This window comes from Letharia lupina, assembly GCF_014066315.1.
Source record: "Letharia lupina isolate WasteWater1 chromosome Unknown contig_19, whole genome shotgun sequence".
In the NCBI taxonomy this organism is placed as follows: Eukaryota; Fungi; Ascomycota; class Lecanoromycetes; order Lecanorales; family Parmeliaceae; genus Letharia; species Letharia lupina.
This window is the reverse complement of record NW_023502988.1, coordinates 536,864-556,865: the sequence shown is the minus strand read 5'-3', so window position 1 is coordinate 556,865 and position 20,002 is coordinate 536,864. Positions and strand designations below refer to the sequence as shown.

The 20,002-nt window shown below is 38.0% G+C and overlaps 4 protein-coding genes and 1 non-coding gene across 5 annotated transcripts; 3 read left to right on the top strand and 2 right to left on the bottom strand.

Moving 5' to 3' along the window:
- Positions 1–177: 177 nt before the first annotated feature.
- HO133_003960 (uncharacterized protein) lies at positions 178–741 on the bottom strand (the record flags this gene model as incomplete). Its single annotated transcript, XM_037294880.1, has 1 exon — positions 178–741. One exon carries the CDS (start codon positions 739–741, stop codon positions 178–180), a length of 564 nt encoding a protein of 187 aa, XP_037148927.1.
- Positions 742–5,025: 4,284 nt separating this feature from the next.
- On the top strand, positions 5,026–5,118 carry HO133_003959. The gene has a single exon. It is a non-coding gene; the product is annotated as a tRNA-Lys (tRNA).
- An 845-nt stretch (positions 5,119–5,963) lies between these two features.
- HO133_003958 (uncharacterized protein) lies at positions 5,964–8,550 on the top strand (the record flags this gene model as incomplete). Its single annotated transcript, XM_037294879.1, has 4 exons — positions 5,964–6,156; positions 6,228–6,395; positions 6,444–8,486; positions 8,537–8,550. 4 exons carry the CDS (start codon positions 5,964–5,966, stop codon positions 8,548–8,550), a joined length of 2,418 nt encoding a protein of 805 aa, XP_037148926.1.
- Positions 8,551–9,670: 1,120 nt separating this feature from the next.
- On the top strand, positions 9,671–10,153 carry HO133_003957 (uncharacterized protein; the record flags this gene model as incomplete). Its single annotated transcript, XM_037294878.1, has 2 exons — positions 9,671–9,786; positions 9,898–10,153. The coding sequence occupies 2 exons, from the start codon at positions 9,671–9,673 to the stop codon at positions 10,151–10,153; spliced, it is 372 nt and encodes a 123-aa protein (XP_037148925.1).
- A 2,478-nt stretch (positions 10,154–12,631) lies between these two features.
- HO133_003956 (uncharacterized protein) lies at positions 12,632–13,263 on the bottom strand (the record flags this gene model as incomplete). Its single annotated transcript, XM_037294877.1, has 2 exons — positions 12,632–13,197; positions 13,227–13,263. 2 exons carry the CDS (start codon positions 13,261–13,263, stop codon positions 12,632–12,634), a joined length of 603 nt encoding a protein of 200 aa, XP_037148924.1.
- Between the last annotated feature and the right edge of the window lie 6,739 nt (positions 13,264–20,002).

Genomic DNA, 20,002 nt, shown 5'->3' with positions numbered 1-20,002 from the left:
GCTCTAATTGAATCGACTCTGAATCACACGTGCGTTTTCCTTGCTGGACCCGCATACGTATCTGCAACGGGAGTGACACGAGCACCAAGTCATCCCAGAGCATACATCATGACAATGCTCGGTGCACATTGGTACGCCCCCCCCCCGTCTTTCTCATCGCCGAATCCACCCACCCACCTACCAACTCCCCCCCTCCCACTCCGGCCGCCGAACCGGCTCATCCCCATCCTCGTCCTCAGACCCAAACTCCATCCCATCCAACACCCCCTCCACCACCGCCCCAACCGCCCCGTTCCGACCCCTCGGCACCCAAACCCACTCCACCGTCCCCGCCCGCAGCACCTCCCCCTCCAGCAGCAGCGCCCGCTCGATCAGATCCCGGTCCGCCACCTCCCGGCCCCGGCGGGTCCGGAACCCGTTGCGCGCCCACTTCCAGCACCACTGCGTCATGCAGCCCAGGGCGTACTTCGAGTCGGTGTGGATCGTGACGTCCACGCGCGGGCGCGGACCGGGGCCCGGGCGCGGTTGCAGCGTTTTGAGCCGCGCTTGCTGCAGGGCGAGGATGATGGCGGATAGTTGGGCGCGTTGGGGCGTGGGTGGTGGGGATGGGGGGAGCTGGTGGGTTTGGGTGGTGCGGCGGCCGTATTTGTTGGTCATGGTTACGGCGGCGGCGGCGATGGGGCCGCGTTGGCTGGTGGGGCGGCAGCTGCCGCTGGCGTGGAGGGTCATGGTGTAGGGCATGGTGGGCGCGGAGGAGGGTGGTCTTGGAAGTCGATGGGTGAGGTTTGGGGGCGATGAGGGTACTCGGTATTGCTTGTGGGGTTGGCTGGTTCGGGGGAAGTGAGCTGCTGTTCTGAAAGGTGCGGAACGAATGGCACGGTTACTGGGAGTTTGGTTGAAGATGCGTAGCGAGCGTGATCTTCCTCTGCAGCGTCTTGATAAGCGAGATCGGTATCACGGCGGGCAGTCTTTGAAAACAGTCAGAATTGGAGTTCCTTCTTAAAAGGCAAGAACCGAGGAATGAGACATCTTGAAGTGGTATGAGAGCTTTTTGCTTCCAATCATGTCTCGTGGTGGGTAGAGTGGTCCAGAATAGGAACAGATTACGCCAATAACAAACATACCGTCCTTTAAGTTATTTAAAGACCCCAGAGATGTTCGTGTGATGGAATGTCAGTTTGTGTCCGTCTGGGATAGAAAAATAGAGCCCGTATTGTTTTCGGAGCCATGTCGACGCTATGAGTCTCCCGTCCCCAACCCCCAAGGTCTGATATGTGTTGAAGACAAAGTGGTCGTGCTAGGGACATTGCATGTTCGCCACGCCGGTATTGGCAATACGATGGTGTTTAATCCCCATCAAGGCCAATCGGCAGAACTATACGCAACACTTTGCACTCTCCAGTAGAGATGATCTCTGACATGTTTTTAATCTTCATCTTATGATTGGAAATTCCGCTGTCAGCTGTTGAGGCAGTAATGAGAGGTATCAATGCATACGGGTGCTTGTGCAGTAACACGAATAGATCTTCCGAGCACTAATTCCATCTGCCTGCTCATGATGAAGCAGATTATGGGGTTTCAAACTTTCCAAAGGGATGAGATGATTGTCTCCTGAGCGGCATCCAAGGACTGAGATGCTCTTTTGACCCATAACTCTCCTTACGCTGTAGAATCTGACCCGACCCGACTCTTGACTGCGCATTTGGCTTGACGCTGATGATTGGTGATGGCTGAGGTGTAGGTAAGGTTCAATCCAGTCTAATCACGTCAAATGAATTAAGCGGCGCCAAAAGCCAGAGACGGATAACCCCGCCAAGCCGCGCCCTCGAGTGTTATCTACGTGCTCGGCCATAGGCAAACTTGCACATGGTTCAGACCATGATTAGGGCTTAGGTCTACACCCATCTTTGTGATTTACTCCATTCACAATGAACCCACAGCTCAGGGCAGAGGAGACAATATCCATATATCTCCGAGGAGCAACAACACTTTTGATTAGTCGTTTGTGACTGATTCAGACATCGGCATCTATGTATGCCTATTTTTATCTCTAGTAGGGAAGCGATAAGTATACACCCCTATTTGATAGGTTGACGACTCCTCTCGAAATCGGGTTAGCGGCGAGTACAGCTTCAATGGGCACCAATCTACCTACCCCACTGGTAGCCTTGTACTCAAATTGTCCATCCCACTCTAACATAAAGAGTAAGAGCCTTGGATCTCCGAGAGATTCATCATGGATCCTCTCTCCGTCAGCACAACCGGCGCGAATCTCGTGACAACCTGCACAAAAGCAGCTACTCTATGCAACACACTCATCGGCAAGTACAAGAACGCACCGACAACATTGGCCTCTATCCGAAGCGAATGTACCACCGTCAAAGCTGGACTGTCACATGTGTACCTTTCTTGATCAATCGGGACACGGAATCATTTTCATCCCATCTGCACCCTCAAAGACCATTGGCGGAGACCTTGGATGTCGCTATAACAGGATGCACAGTGACGTTCTCACTTCTTGATTGTGAGTTGCAGAACATTTGAGACTGCTAGCAGGCTGGCATTGTTGTTCAAGCTGAAAGAAATTGGAAGACCTTGATGGCTGCGAATTGATGTGATATAGACGGCATGTCATCGCTTCGAGATCTTGTTCTCTGGCTGAGTCAGGAGCGTCTGGTCGTATTGGGAACCGTACAGCGCCACAGTCGCCGCGATATGCATTCGAGAAGGCGGTCGAGAGGAACTCGGTCTGGATAGACTTGTAGTACGTTCGATTCGGGATAGGCCGTGTTGAGTCTTTTCGTGTCCATCATGGACAGGGATCGCGGACAACCTTTTGTATCTGACGAGAGGTGCTTTGGTTTCACCTAGACCCGAATTAGGCTAGTACAAACAGGGAGGTCGGCCTGGGGCAGCTGCTTGTTAAAAGCAATAATAATTTATTAGGGGCTATCAAAGTTACTTCTACTTATGAAATAAGTCACTTATTTACCCCTGCAGCCCTATTTCAGCCCTATGATAAGTAGAAAAAAAACGACTTTTGAATAGCAACTCCGGACCTGCTATTCAACTCCATAAGCTACTTATTGCGTATTCTATTACACGTTCTAGAGTAGCCTTCTATACATATAACACACCATCTCTTGCCAAGCCTGATCCTACAGGCGTTATAGCTAGAAAAGAAGCCTAAACGCGCCTTGACAGACGCCTACATTAGCTATCTACTTACCACTACGGCGGAAGTGAAAGTTATAATAACTGCGGTGAGGTATAATCGTTGTAATGACTTTAAGAGATGTTTTATGTGCAATAGCTTTGACAATAATGGCTTTGAGAGATGTTTTATGTAGCCATAGGCCGAGGGTGGGTGATAAAAGTCTCTACCGACTTTTGGTGGGGGCTGCGGGAGAAAGTCGGCCACGGTACTACTATTACGAGGCTATTTAAGAAGAAGAAGAAATAGTTACTATCTATAAGTAGAAATGATTAGGGTGCTATCAAAGAACTAGTAGCTTATTGCATTTTTGACTAGAAGAAGTAGAAGTAACTTTGATAGCCCTTATTGTGGGTTAGACTCCGAAAGGGAGGTCGGGGAGTGCGTAAAATGGCTATTAGTTGAACCATTTCTTGGCATTACGAGTACTCTAGGTCCTGTCGCGCCAAGGCATCGACGTAAAACCAGCTCCTTATCACTGCGACTCAAATGCTGCTAAAGAATGAGGGATAAGACGGGTTTCGATGTACAAAGCTACGAAACTTCAGCTAAGCTGCTAAATGCTTGCAGTCTTGAGTCATGTCGCTCGAAAGGCAATCTTTTTTGGTTCTCTTTACATTATAGTGAATTAGTAGCTCAAACCCGAGTCTTTTGTTAGCAATGACTTACTAAATATTTTTGCGACTCCAAAGTCATTAGAATTTGTCCACTCTGACTTGTAGTTGTAGAATTGAAACTCTCGGTGTGCGCGAAATAAACTGCAGAGTGGCTAAATTTTGCGCCAGAGAATCAAGTACATTTTCTATGATAACTACACTATTAATGACCTGTCATCCCTCCTTCAAGACGTATTACGTCTAGAAGTCTCTTAGGCATACTTTCTACCAGCTCATTAATCCACTTTTGACTAATGTTATCCCAGCCTTCCTGTAGAATTTCCATAAGAGACTGCTCGTCCCAATGAGGATGCTTTCTCTATGTCGTGCCGACCTTCTGGGGGTTCTAGGAGGATCTTGACCCTTGCGTGTACCCATAATTATGATATTATGACTGTGTGGAATATGTGGAATACAATTGGGAGTAGATTTGGTAGAAATTTGGCGCGGGGAAAATTAGCCCCCTCTGCAGTTTATTTCGCGCACCCCGAGAAACTGTTGTTATTTCGAGAATTAAGAGACGTAGCGAAGACGCCATGTGTAGAAGGTTTGCCGAAGCAGTTTACGCGGCTTACTAGTTGTAGTACGGAGGTTGCCACCGAAAGTCCTGAACATACGCTAAAACCCTTGGCATTCTTGGCATTTCTAGTATTTTGATAAATTTCTTGAATAGCTTCATAATCTACATACGATGTTTTATATAATTATGTATGTACTGATTTGCTCGATCAGCTGAATTATAGGGCCGCTTATCCCCTCCTTTACGGCCTTTCCAATACTCGTTACCGCCTCGTAAACGAATAACTTCGGCAATATGTCTAGGCATACGCTGCTATCGCTACTGTGCACACAGTAATATCGCAATTGCATACCCCGTATGCATGCAGTAATATCGCTACTATGTACTTTATATGCATGCACTCCATATATATAGTATTGATGTCGCTACTATGCAAAGCATTGATATTCAAGATATTCAAGATATTTGCTAAGAATGCCAAGGGTTTTGAAGCCCTAACCCTAATGTTCAGGACTTTCGGTGGCAACCTCCGTAGTCCCCCACGGAATTTGACGAATATAAGCTAAAATAGCCGCAGAATAAAACTGGATGCCCGGGTGGCACAATGTAAATTGCCCTTTCTAGTTTCTTCTGATGTCGGTACTAACAATTTCAGTGGCTAGCGCGTGAGACTTTTACCACAGCGTACAATCTCAAGGTTGAGGGTTCGAGCCCCTCCTCGGGCGACAAATTTTTTTGTATTTTTGATGCTTCATTCCCGTTCCGCATGGCTTTGAACGTCTGTTTTTGATGAATGAGGGAGTGAGCACATTGTCATAGGTATGCGGCTATTTCCCTGCCACGCCGGTTATGCGCGTGGCCCCTTTGATTTAACCGGGATTCAGCAGGTGCACTGCCAGATCCATTTTTCCCCCTCCCTCCCTCTTGCGTCTACGAGCATATGACTACGGCGTGATCATGATAGGATCCAAGACTCGGCCGTAATATCCGTGCAAAGGCTCGCATGAGGTGACAAGGTCTTATTGGACCAATCTTGAGATCTCAACCCCATCTAGTAACCACTCCGCAGTAGGCTCCCGACAGTCACGGCGAGATGCAAAGACATGCCCTACAGGCGCTTTTCGATTTGGACACGCTCCTTCTGTTGGTTGAAGTCATCGGAGAGTCGCAGCAGCACACATCTCCACGGAGCCGTTGTCTAATATCACATTGGTTGGCACTTCCGGCCTACAAATGAGACGCTCAACAGAATGATCCCTATAATTGTCAACTTCTTTTAAAATAAAAGTCATATCTAAGAATCCCACTTCTATCTCCAACGTCTGGTTTGGTCAGGACCAATACTAGCGTTAAGCCCTGCATTCGCTTAATGGTGACTTGCAGAGGCCATGCAGATCTCTTAGCGCTGTCAACCCGACGCCGCGAACCCCAGATGATCGCGCCAAGGCCAGCTCCCCTCCCCTCGGCGCACAAACAGCACACACACGATAGTCATCTTTCTTTCTTTCTGACAGCGTATTGATTGACGACAACAACCTGGTTCATTTGCAGCTTTGCACGCTTGTTCAATCCCATGGCAACGATCACAATTCCTTCCCCGTCAGCTTTCCTTCGATCCCCCGGCAGCACACCTGCGCCCACGCACACGGCCAAGGTCTCCGTCAAGGCTTCTTCCAAAAAGAAGTCAGCGGTGGCAAAGCACAGTCGCAAGTCTGCAACGCACGCAAATGCTCATTCGAAGCCTAAACAAACAAAGAGTCGCGATGGCAAGTGTTCCAGCAGCACCGTGGTCTTATCTTAGCTGTACAGGTTCTCCAACCGCTAACAGTCGCCATAGGATGTAGGACCTGCAAGGAAAAACGGTTGAAGTGTGACGAAACCAAGCCCGTCTGCCAACAATGCGATAAGAAGGGTGTCCAGTGCGAGGGATATGAAAAGGTTCTGAAATGGCGCCCTCAAGAGGATACGTTCAGGACCAAGCCTACATCCCCAAGGCCAAGAAAGAGTAGGTTGTGCAGCTCCTTAGCATCGCGACAATGACTGACAACTTCAGAATCCGTCACCTCAACCAGCTCCCGCTCTCTCCTGCCTCCTGTCCCCTTTCTACCGCCAGAATCCTCCGGGTCACCCACCAGCAATGACTTCCCACCCGTCCTCCCCGACTATCCCACACCACCACAGTCGGCAGTCTCTCTCGTCTCCCAGCTTATGCATACATCGCATCCCGAGCCGCCCATCCTCCCTTTCCAAACTACACACGCTCACGAGGAGTTTTCTATGTTGCAAAACCGTCTGAAGACAGAGAACAGCTTTCCTAGCTCCACACCCAGTCTCATCAACGATGGCTTCGATGATGAAGTACCTCCTCAATCGGCAACGACAGCACCATCAACTATTTGGTCCGACAACTCTCCCAAGCTGGAGAATCTCTTACTACCTGGCACAGATCTCAACGCTAGGCCTTCTGACTACATGGACTACGAACCTACACACATATACCGACCCAGCGGCTTTCCGAGCACTCCCCGCTTACAGACCTATCCATCCTCAGGTTCAGAGGACGACGTGGAAGAGATCATGCGAGAGCCGGAGCCCCCAGATGCTTGGGCCATGGCATTCCCATCACCAGTATTCTCCGACTCCTCCTCCTCGTCCGACGGCTTCCGCTTCGACATGCTCTCTGCAGCCATCTACGGCCAGCCAAGACTACACCCTGACAGCGAAGAAATGCTCACGCTGCGCTTCGACACCCAAACGTGTGGCATACTTTCAATAAAGGATGGGCCGACCGAGAACCCATGGAGGATGAAGCTTTGGCCGATGGCGAGAGAGTCACCGGCGCTACGATATGCTATCAATGCCATGACAGCATTCCACGCGTCGAAGGAGAAGCCGTCTTTAAGAATCAGGGGTATGCAAGATTTTGGCCAGAGTCTCAAACTTTTGTCAGCTGAGATCCAAGATACACGTATAGACATTTCGCTCGCTACAACACTTGTCTTGGCGTTCGCTGAGTCCTGGGACCAGCTGATATCTACGGGAATTACGCATCTACGAGGAGCCAAAAAATTGGTCAGTGAGGCACTGATCAACCACAGACAGGGCTCAATGCACCCTGAAGCCGAGGCGCGGCTTAGTTTTTTATGTAGAACGTGGGTGTATATGGATGTCATCGCTCGCCTGACTTCTCTCGACGGTGATGAATCCGAAGACTTTGACACCGTTCTCAGCCCTCTGTGCGGACCATCAGCTCCCAATCAAGGCATTGATCCATTGATGGGCTGTGCCAGTACGCTATTTCCACTTATCGGTCGTGTTGCGAACCTCATCCGAAAAGTGCGCACGTCGGGGGAGAATTCTTTGCCAATGGTCTCTCAGGCCAGCGAACTAAAGGACTCCATCGAAAAGTGGGAAGCCCCGGTGATGTTTGAAGCACCAGAAGACCAGTCGACGGAGATCAAACACAGCCAACGAACGGCAGAAGCATACCGTTGGGCCACCCTTCTGTACCTTCACCAAGCGGTTCCGGAGATTTACTCTGGGTCAGTGACTGAACTAATAGCTGCGATGGCGAAAGAAGTCTTGAACCACCTCGCTAACGTCCCGCCCACTTCACGAGCGGTCATCATTCACATCTTTCCTCTCTTAGCCGCTAGCTGCGAGGTCATTGGTGCAGAAGACCGCAAATGGGTGGCAGATCGATGGGAGGCGATGATGGCACGTATGAATATACAGAACCTCGACAAATGCTGGATCGTCGTCAAGGAAGTCTGGGAGCGTCGCGACAACCGTGAACAAGAGCGGCGCCGACAACGACATCGAGCTGCTGCTGATCATTTGCTGACAGGTTATATGCCTACCAAATGTATGAAGAGGAAATCAAGCTCTGGGGATGATAACGTCCATGATGCCAACTCAAATGATGGGAGTACACGTAGAGTAACACAGAACACGAGGCCCTCACCGTCGAGCAGGTCAAGATCTGGCATGCTCCGCAAAGATTCGTCAGGTACCGCACCAGGAGGTCTCGATTACGAATTGACGGTCCGCGGGGACTTGCACTGGGCCGGTGTGATGAAGGATTGGAAGTGGGAAGGTGAGTTGTATAATCTGTGGTATTGCCTATGGATAGCTGACAGAATCCAGTCCTTCTCGGATAGGGACCCATAATGTGACACTCTCTTTTCTTTCTTGCTCTTTACTTCTCATATCCTTCGCATGTTGGTGTCATATCTTATGATTTGCTTGACTTTACAACGCTCTGCTGTAACGTTGTTCAGCGAACGACGATTTTGGTTGCTTTGACCTTCTCGCCGGGCTTCTGGATTTTCTCCATTCTTTATAGCAAGGCGCTCTGGCGAACGGATGGGCAATTCCGCGCTCCTCCAGGGGTTGTGCCGAAGGGTGTGGGATGCTGACTGGAGCTATAGACTACTTTCAGCTACCATTCATGTCAATCTACCTTTAAGTATGAATCAAACCTCAACGGGCCAATGTGGTCCCTCTTCCTTGATGTACTGTGGTATCTCAACCGAGCATCTAAAACCAATCGAGTCTAGTCAAGACTGAGCGGACAGGATAGTCTTGCTGAATAGAGGCTGCAGATGGAATTTTCCCAGAAGTGGGGAGACTGGCATAAAGGACCCCGCAAGAGTAATGTAATTATCGCCTTGTTCCCGAGGCTTGGCACGTCTTATCGATAAGCCTCGACCTTTCCATATGAGGAAATAATATCCCCCATCCAACTTTTTTGCGTCCTTCGCTAGCTATTCGTGAGCCTGATATGATTCTCCAATTGTATCGGTGGATGGTATCGCTATCTGCGAGTCATTGTTTCAGCTATGCCAGATGTCCTCCGACCATTGATCATGCACTGGCCCGCGGGAAAGCTCAAGACCCTGTTTCCTGGTGGCACCCACGCACTGTTCCTCATGCAGTCAACCATTCCCCTGGTGCACTGAAGCTCCTTCTCGAGAGAGCATTGGTCTTCTGTCGCTGTACAGCATCGACCGTCGTTTCTGGCAATCTTATCACCACACCACGTCCCATATCGTATCATTGGCATTGATTGATTCATTGACGCCGCAGCACACCATCTCAAGCACAAATAAGTACGCAATTGACCCCTCCCATCATCTCCACCCCCATCCAAGCCAAACCTCAACAGCCCAACCCTCAAACTTTACCTGTATAGATCAGCTAACATCAATGGGTTCCCTCCTCAGCACCGTCAAGCAAAAGACCTCTCCTTCCACAACCGAAAAGACCACAGCTTCCACCATGGCTTCCTCCACCCCCGAGACCTTCAAGCATTACGCCAACGCACAAACCGACTTCACAAAGACACTGCCCCTAATCGGGAACGAGAATGCGTTCTTGGGCGACATCTTCTCCTCGTACGTCTCTCCTTCCCATCCGCTACTCCCCACGACTTCTTTCATCTAGGAGTCCCCCTTCTCCCACCCATCATCAGAACCTCACTTGCTGACCCCACTCTCCCCTCACAGTGACCGCAAAGACAACCCCATCTCCTCCGGCTTCTACCGTCTCGACCCCGGCACCCCGCTCGTCTACACCTATACCTACGACGAGATGAAGATCATTGTGGACGGTGACTTTGAAATTTCGGATCAGAGCGGCCAGAGTGTCAAGGCGACGAAGGGCGATGTGTTCTTCTTTCCCAAGGGGAGTGTGATCACGTTCAAGACGGAGAAGGGGGGACTGGGGTTTTATTGCGGGCAGAGGGGGAAGGATACCGCTTAGGTTGGAGGTGAAGGGGGGAGGGGAATCTTGGAGGGAAGTCATATGGCAATGAAGTGTTTTTGGATGTTTGGCAGGGTACAAGAGCGATGCTGTTGGTACTGCTATCTAGCTTACACCAACACTAAAATCTGGTCAGAGGGCCCGTACCGAAAAGCTTGGGTAGCCGTTCAACGTTATAACCCCAACACTTGAAACTTGAATGGCTCCGGCCGTGACCCATGCTCGAGACGCTGGATATTGGAGTAGTCGAGTACCTTTGCATCGTTCGAATTCCCCGCAAGGCGCTAAGCGTAAGCCTCGTGCCTCCGTCGAATGAGAGCTGTATTTAGTTCATCAGCCTTCTAGGCGTCAATTGACAACGGAGAATATTTCAAGACGACGATTAGACGCCGTAGCCGAAAAGCGGCGTGCGTGCCTACCGAGAGAGAGAATCAACTCACTGTGGAGTACGGACCACAGCCTACTTACTCCTCTTAATCAATATACTTACAGTTCGAAGTTTAAGATAAATATCGAATTTTTTAATATACTTATAGAATTTCGATTTTACGTAAAAGTAAATAGATATTAACATCGCGTTAATAATTTAGCGCGAACTAAGATATTAATCTAGTTTCTACTTTCTTTTCTTTTTATTATTTCTATAATATTCTTTAAAGACTTATTATAGCGAATAATAGAATCTTATTAATATCTTATTCTACTTATTCTTATATACGTTTCTATTATTAACTATATTAACTATTAATTTAAAAGCTATTAATTTTATAATAAAATTAATAAATTATAAATTTAATATTATCTTTTATTTACTTTCTTATAATAAAATATTATTATTATATTTATTAAATAGAAAATAGTAATAAACGAGTTAAATAGCTTATAGAAATAAATTAATAAATTAATAAAATCTTAAAAAGAAAAGAGTAAATATTTAATAAGTATAAGAATATACTTTATTAATAATTAGCTAGCGAACGTAGATTATTAAAGACGTAAAGTCGATATAAATTTTAATAGTATATTAATAATATAAAGTAAATATATTATTAAATTAAACTTTAAAAGAGATTTTAATATTACTATATAGAATATCGACGTAATAATATATATATTATTAAAACTCTATAGTAGTATTAAATTAAATAAATATCTTTACTTCTAGATCTTAATTTCTAAATATTTAAATAAATAAAACGCTTATTAAAAAATCTTTAAACTCTAATAGAGATATAAGAGAAAGAAGTTAATTTATAATAACGTCGTTTTAATATCGTTAAAATAATAATAATACGCGTTATAGTCGCGTTACTAACGTATTATATAATAATATTTAAATTATTCTTAAGTCTTTATCGCTATTATAATATTAATTAATAGTAATTAATAATAAGATATAGCGCTTAATAATCGCGTTTTTATAATATTAATTTATAGTCTCTATAGTAAATAAATATCTAATTAGAAATCTTTAAATTAAATCTTTTATTATTATTACGATTTTAATTATCTTACTTATATTATAATCTAATTAAACTTAACGTATTAAGATCTTTTAATCTTTTTATTCTATTATAAAATCTATACTTATAACTATTCTATATAGATATTAAGATAATAAGTAAAGATATATAAATTAAATTTATAAAGTTAAATTTAATAGTCGAAAAGATATAATATTTAATATGAAATTTAAGCAATTTTCGAGATATTATTTTAAAAGATATAAAATATTTCTAATTCTACTCGCTATTTTATATATAAATTATCGTATTTTAAAAGTATCTTCTATAGAATAAACTAGCCTCGTTATAGAACTATAAGAATTATAAGATTTTATAAATAGATTATAAGAATATGAATTTTTAAAGAAAAGAAGTAAAAGTTAAAAAATTCTAAGTTTAAAAAATCTTATATCTTTTCGATTACTAGTTGAATTTTTCTAAGTTAAATCGAATTTTAGCTCTAGCTCTAAGTTAAATCGAACTCTAATCGCTTACTATACGTTTTTAGTTTACTTTTATTACTATAGATTTAATAAAGAAGATAAAAGCCTTAATTCTAAATTAAATGAAATTTTATTTACTTTTTATGTAATATTTAATTAACTTCTTGTTAAGGAATCATTATGGTGTGACTCATATATGTGTGTGGTGTGAAAGATGTTGATTATCTATGTGGTCTGCAGGGCAGATATGTGCGGTGCCAAGCCTACGCTAGTGGCCCTATGAGTATCCCTGAGGTATCTCATGACAATTGCCCACAAAAAACAGAGAAATGCCATGTCCTCATGGCAAGAAGCATGCATGCATGTGTGCTTTTCGAAAACCCGGAAAGGAGTGGAGATGCTAGGCTAATTAGTGGTGTGTATTTCACGAAATCTTCTATCGAAATGAAAACTTTTGAATAACGAAATGACTGTCGGAGCAAGATATTGGACGGTTTCAATTCGTCTAAATATGTATCGTTCGATGTTCCTCATTGATCTTCCTCCTGCAGTGGCCCAATTGGCTGTGATCGACACAGTAGATCCTCCTCTTGTGTCGTCATTGCAGTGATGTACCACAATGTGATATTGCCTAGGCATGTGGAGACAGCAGGCCAAATTGTAGTGTTGTTCTCCGCTTGCTGAGTGGCGATTTGACGTGGGATCGTGGAGAGCATATGACGTGGGATCTTGGAGAGCTGAGCCGTGTTCTTGGTGCTGGGGGCCTTGTTGTCGCTTGGTTTCTCCGCAGTGTTCTCCGCATCCGCCTGTTGTAGTGACTCCTCCTCTTGCTCAACTGAGTGCTCTGGCTGAGTGGCTGACTGAGTGGCCAGCTGAGTGGTTGACTGAGTGACTGGCTGAGTAACATGCTTGATGCTTGGCTGAGTTGTTGACTGAGTGGCTAGCTGAGTGGCTGTCTGCTTGGCTTGTAAGGCTGCCTTTTGTCTAGCCCATTCTTGACGTATGTAAGCCGCTCGGGCTTGAAAGATTTTGGCCTGCTGTTGGTAGAATTGGCAGTCTTCCTCGGTGACGAAATAGGACGGTTTTTTGCCTCTTTCTAAGCAGTATTGAACTGTTGCGTCATACTCCCATGGGTAGCACTCTCTTGTATGAAATGGCCCATAGTGCTCGGTGCGGTACTGCTCATGTAGGGTCTGTAGAAGCTCTGTCATTGCGATATCGATAGGCCTAGCGAAAGGATCGATTTGGATGGTGTTAAAAGGTACTCGATGACTGCGAGTGTGTTGGAGGTCCGGCTTGGAGCGTCACACTATTAGGTGTTGATGTGGGCTTTGCGTAAACGTCTGATGACGTCTGGATATCCTATGAAGTAGGGCTAGGTGTTGCTACCAATTGTTAAGGAATCATTATGGTTTGACTCATATATGTGTGTGGTGTAAAAGATGTTGATTATCTATGTGGTCTGCAGGGCAGATATGTGCGGTGCCAAGCCTACGCTAGTGGCCCTATGAGTATCCCTGAGGCATCTCATGATACTTCTATTACTATAGATCGCTAATTAATTATATTTTTATCTAAAAAACATTTACTTAATAATCTTATTTTTAATATATCTCGTTAATCGAGTAAATTATCTTTTTAATAAATCGTTTAAGATTATAATTAATAGATTAATCTTATTAATATTTAAATTAAAAAATTTATATAGTTAATTATAAATAAAGATTTTAAAATATAGATATAAATTAATCTACTATAATAATTAACTTTAAAACTTATTAATTATTATATTAAAAACTATTTAGATTAGAAATTAATTATATTAAAAGAAAATATTTAAATTATTTAAATTAGATAAAGTTAGAGAAATATATAATATTATTTATTATTTATTATTATATTTATTTTTAAGAATATAATAATCGAGTATTTTAGATTTAATATATTTAATTTATAAATTTATTTTATTATATAAATTTATATACTACTCTAAATTTCTTAATAATATTACTATATAATTTTATTTTAAATTTAAATAGTAGAGTAAAAGTATAATTATTTTAAAAATATTTATTATTTTAATAAGTAGAAGAAAGCTATATTTCTTATTAATAACTTAATTTATTATTATTATAAATAATTTTAGCTTTTAAAAAACTTATTAAGAATTTAATTATTAAATTAAATAATATTCTTATTAAAAATATAAAAAATTACTTTAAATATATAAAAGTGAATTATTTAATATAAATTAAAATTATTATAAATAATATTAATTAATTAAGTAATAAAATTATTTACTAGTTAGCTGTCATGGTTTCAACCGACATTCCTTCTCCAGACTTACGCTAGGCTCCATTCGGGCTAGCTCCTTGGCGGCTTGGCACTCTAATAACTCCGGCACACATGTTACTTAGCAACCTTCATAGTTAATATTCCATTCATATAACACCACTAATATCATTATTCGATACACGGTTCATTCCCTGACATAATATTAACTATCCAACATAGCCGTGAGCTAAGCTATTGTTGCCTGCCTGCTCCTGCCTGCCTGCCTGCCCTGCCCTGCGGAGATCTCTCGAATATCGACTACTCAATCGCCTTGTTGTGGAGGAGATATCCGGACGATTCCCTGCCTGCCTACCTGCCTGCCTGCCTGCCTGCCCTGCCTGCCTGCCTGCCTGCCTACCCTGCCTCTGCGGGGATCTCTCGAATATCGACTACTCAATCGCCTTGTTGTGGAGGAGATATTCGGACGATTCCCTGCCTGCCTGCCTACCCTGCCTCTGCGGGGAGATATTTCGACTATCTCTCGCTTGCCTTACCTGTTACCTGCCTGCATCAGTGGAGAGATCTCCACCTGATCCGTTATGGACTCGGATCAAGAAGAAACCCGTCCTGAATCATTGACGATTCAGTATTATCAGGCCTAGATTCGTGGCCTTAACACTACTATTTAGAATCTCAATATAACCATAATACGACTTCGAGAGTTACGGGACCTTCATCGTTCTAATGCAAAGACTCTTACTGCTATAAACACGGAATTATAGGCTAAAATTTAGGCCTTAACTATTAAAGAAGAAACGGTTACTTTAATAGAGTCTCTGAATTTCGATGTGGATGAATAATCAATTAAATTAAAAGTTACTAAGACTGAAATATCTATTTCTACTATCCTTATTATCGGGAATAATAAGAAATACCCTAATATACTCTACTTCTATAGTGAAAAAGAGAAGTAAAACAAGTAGCGATTTCATCTGAACTTCAAGTTTCGATAAAGTATCGTATTATTTTTTAGTGAAAAAGATAAAATAAACTATATTCGGGACTACTATAAGTTAATTATATTCGATATACTTAAGGTATAAGTAGATTCACTAAGCGAGGATCTCTATAATATTATGAAAGAGATGATTTTAGAGCTTTATAGTATATTTAATAATTACGATAAGCTGATAAAGAATAACGCCTTACTCTATAACCCGGCGTTTACTATAAAAAAGAAGAAGGCATTTAACGAGTTCTATGCTCGATTTTCAGCTATTATTACGCTATTGGGCTATAGTGAAAGTTATAAGATCGCTGTACTACGAAGACTTATTACTCTTAAGCTTCGGTTATGAATCGTTGGTATCTTATCGTCTTTTTTTCGCTTAGTTATTAAGTATTTGCGGAAGACTGATTAAGACCTTTATTAATTAAAGGCTATATATATAAATGTGAAAGAGATTAATGAATAGAAGTTTAAATTAGATCTATTACTCTATTCGGAATAGCTAAAGAATCAGCTAAAGAAAGAAGATCGATATTTTAAATGCCTTGGCTATAGCTATCGGCCTAATTAGACTAAGACATGTATGGCCTTAAAGGCATTGTCGTTTGAAGAGGTAAAGGCTATTATGGCTAAGGAAAAGGCTATAGAGAAGGCTATGGAGAAGCAATGACGGCATAGGCCTTGCCTATAGTAGCAGCAATGGATTTCTCCTCCTTCCTCTGACTAGCAATAACCGTTCCGCCTAGCCGCATACGTAAATCAATTTCGATTCGACTCTTAGCACCCCACATTATTACTTTAAGCACCTTCCCGGGCTATTGCCTTATATTGATACCTCTGTTACCTGCGTCCGCAGGCCTGCTATATGAGATTTGGCTTAATGCCACGGTCGGATACTAAGAGTGTTTGCGAGAAAAAGTTTAAAGTTGTTGTTTCAGGGGGTAGTAAATATACTTTAGACTATAAAGGCCAGTGTATCATGGATTATGACGATCGTCTCGCTGTTGCCACCTCGCCGTTATCATGATTTGGACTATAGGGATATAGCTATTTGAGAGGGGGGGTAATGTTATGGTTTTAACCGGCATTTCTTCTCTAGACTTATACTAGGCTTTATTCGGGCTAGCTCCTTGGCGGCTTGGCACTCTAATAACTTCGATATATATATTACTTAGCAACCTTTATAGTTAATATTTTATTTATATAACACCACTAATATCATTATTCGATATACGATTTATTCTCTAACATTAGCTAATAGATTAATTAATAGCTTTTTATTCTCTAAAGCTTATTAAAATATTATCTTTTATATTTAATAATCTTTAAAAAAAAGATTTATATTAATTTAATTTAAATTAATTAAATTCAAATTTTAAAACTTTATATTTTCTATAAGTTTTAAAATTTAGATATTATTTTAAAGATAGAATATCTCTAATATAGCTTAAGCGATATAATTTAATTTAATATTTTTAATAATTATAAGAATTTAATAAAAGTTATTATAAGAGTATATAAATATATTATTAAAAGAAGTAAAATTCTTTTAAATTCTTTAAAATATATAAGTAACGATTTTAATATCGTAGCGATTTAATATAAAGCTCTTATTTTAGAAAATAAACTTAATTACGATTAATAACTAAGTTAAATTAAAGTCTATTAATATATTATAATTAAATTAAATAATAATATTAAAAAAAATCTTAAAGTAAAAATAAGTACTAATATTATTTTAACGAAAAATAAAAGTAATATTAGATAAAGCTATAATAATAACTATTTTAAAATTATATTATACTCTTTATAATATAATATTCTAAAAAAAAGTTAATTATTAAAATAAAAGATTATATTCTAAATAGCGTTAATTATAATAATTTAACTACTATTTAAAATTTATTTATTTCTACTTTTAAATATTAGTTTAATAGCTATATTCTTTATATAAAAATTAATTTTAATTATTAATATAATATTATTATAATCTCGCTAAATTACGAATAAATTAAAATTAATAATAAGATTAATATTCTTTATAATCTCGCTAAATTACGAATAAGTTAAAATTAATAATAAGATTAATATTCTTTATAAAGTTAAACTTTTTTAAGTAAATTTAAATTAAATAAAAATAGAAGTCTTTAATAATAATTTATTTATATTATATATTATTTAATAAAGAAAGAATATAGTATTAAGTTTAAAGAATATAAATAAAATTATTAAATAATTTAAATAAGAGCGAATATATATTAGTTAAGAAATATACGTAAAGTATAAAAGAAAAATCGAATTATTTATAAGTAAAAAGAGAAAATATATATCTAGCGCGAAAACTTTTAATAGCTAAAAAAAGAATATTATCATAAAAAAATAATAATATTTTAAAACTTTTACTAGCGCGATAATCTTTTTATTCTATAACTTAAAATACTTTAATTTATTAAGAAAATTATTAAAAAAAAAACGTTTAACGCGAAAATTTTTAATATATAAAAAAAAATATTATATTAAAAAAAGTATAATAATTAATTATTATCGTTAGCGCGATAAGCTATTTATATTATAATTTAAAGTATTTCTATTTAATAAAGAAGAAACTATCTATATATCTTAGTTTATAATTATTTTATAGTTTTAGAGAATTATTAAGATTATATTATAATAGAATTATTATAAAGAAACTTTATAAGTAATATTCTTTTTATTAAATCGCTATTTATTTAATACTTAATCTTTTTTAATATTATTATAAAGTAAATCTCTTATTATATAAATACTATAATAGAAAAAAAGAATATTATTATTTATTATATATAAGTTTTTAAATAATATAGAGTTTAATATATTTAGAAAAAGATATTATAAATAAAAGAGTTTTTTAATATTCGAATTAATTTTTTTTAAATAATATCTCTATATCTCTAATATAAACTTTATTTAAATATATTTTACTTATTCTTTCTTTAAATATATTATATTAATAGATCGATATAGAAGAAATCTTCTATTTATCTTTATTATTAATACTATTAATTTAATTAAAAGAAAGCTATTAGCTTAATTTAACGTTTATATATTATATTAATTATTTAAAATAAATTATTATTATTATTAAATATTATATTATATTAATTTAAGAGAAAAATAATTAATTATTTAATAGAAGAGTTATAATTATATAATTTAAAGTTAAAAGTTCTTTAATAAACTTTTATAAAGTTTACTTATTATATATTTTAATACTTTTAAGACTTATTTATTTAATTTATATCTATATTATTTTAATTTATATCGCTTTTATACTCTATTTAAAAACTAGTTTAATCGCTATTATTATAAATATATTTAAAAAAATATTTATAAACTTTACTATTAATATAAAATTTTATATTAATATAAGCGTTATATAGATACTTAGTTAATAAATAGAAATTATAAAATATTATCTAATAATACTATTTAAATCTATTATTTAATATTTTAATAGATTTATATTAATAATATATAGAATATTTAAATTCTAATTTAAAGACGATATAATCGCTAAAATTCTTCGAAAATTACTTATTATATATATTCTTATCTAAACTTTAATAAGATAAAATAATATCTTTTTTATTAATAATATATAAACTATAATTTCTATAAAGTATATATCTAATAACGATTATATAGAGATTAAGAAATAGATTTTAATTAAGAATTATTTTATTAATAGCGATATCTATCTTAGCGACGCTAAAGAATTAATTTTTAGAATATAATATAATAAGAATATAAATATAAATATACGATAGATCTTATTTTTAAAATTCTATAATATATATATATAGATAACAACTCGATCTATCGTTAATAAATTTAATTAGAATTAAAATTAATCGAAGTTTTAATTAAATATACTTCGCTCTTATAAGATTAAAGAAATTTTTTAAATAATATATAGAGTTAACTAATAGAAATTATAATATATAAAAAACTAAATTATATTAGAAATACTTTTAAGAATTATACTCTATATTAATTATTTAATTAATTTATTATTTAAAAGATTAATTTATTAGATAAGAAGAAGAAGAGACTAAAGAGCTATTATACTATGATAGAAAAAAAAATAAGAGTATATTTAATATCTTTCTCTTTAGAATATCGTTTATAAAGAGCTTTAGCTTTAAGTTAAATATTCTAATAATTAGATTAAATCGATTAGTAATATATTTATTAAATAAAAGATTTTTAATAATCTTAATTTTTTTAAATTATAGATAAAAGTTATAAAGAGATTTAGTTAATCGAGTTTAATAGATAGAATAATAATATGCTAATAAAGTTAAATTATAAATAATAGATCTTCTTAATAAAAGAAAGAGAGAATAAAATATTATTTATTAGCTTAATTATTTATAATAGTTTTATTAATATAAATATTAATAACTACTTAATAGATATTAATTTAAATAATCTTTTAATTTATTTTTAATTAATAAAGTTAATAAAGTTAATTATTTTTAATATTCTATAGATATTATAAATAAAATACTATAGTAATCTATTATAGTAAAAAAGATAATTAAACTTATTAAGATAAATTTATATTATATATTTATAG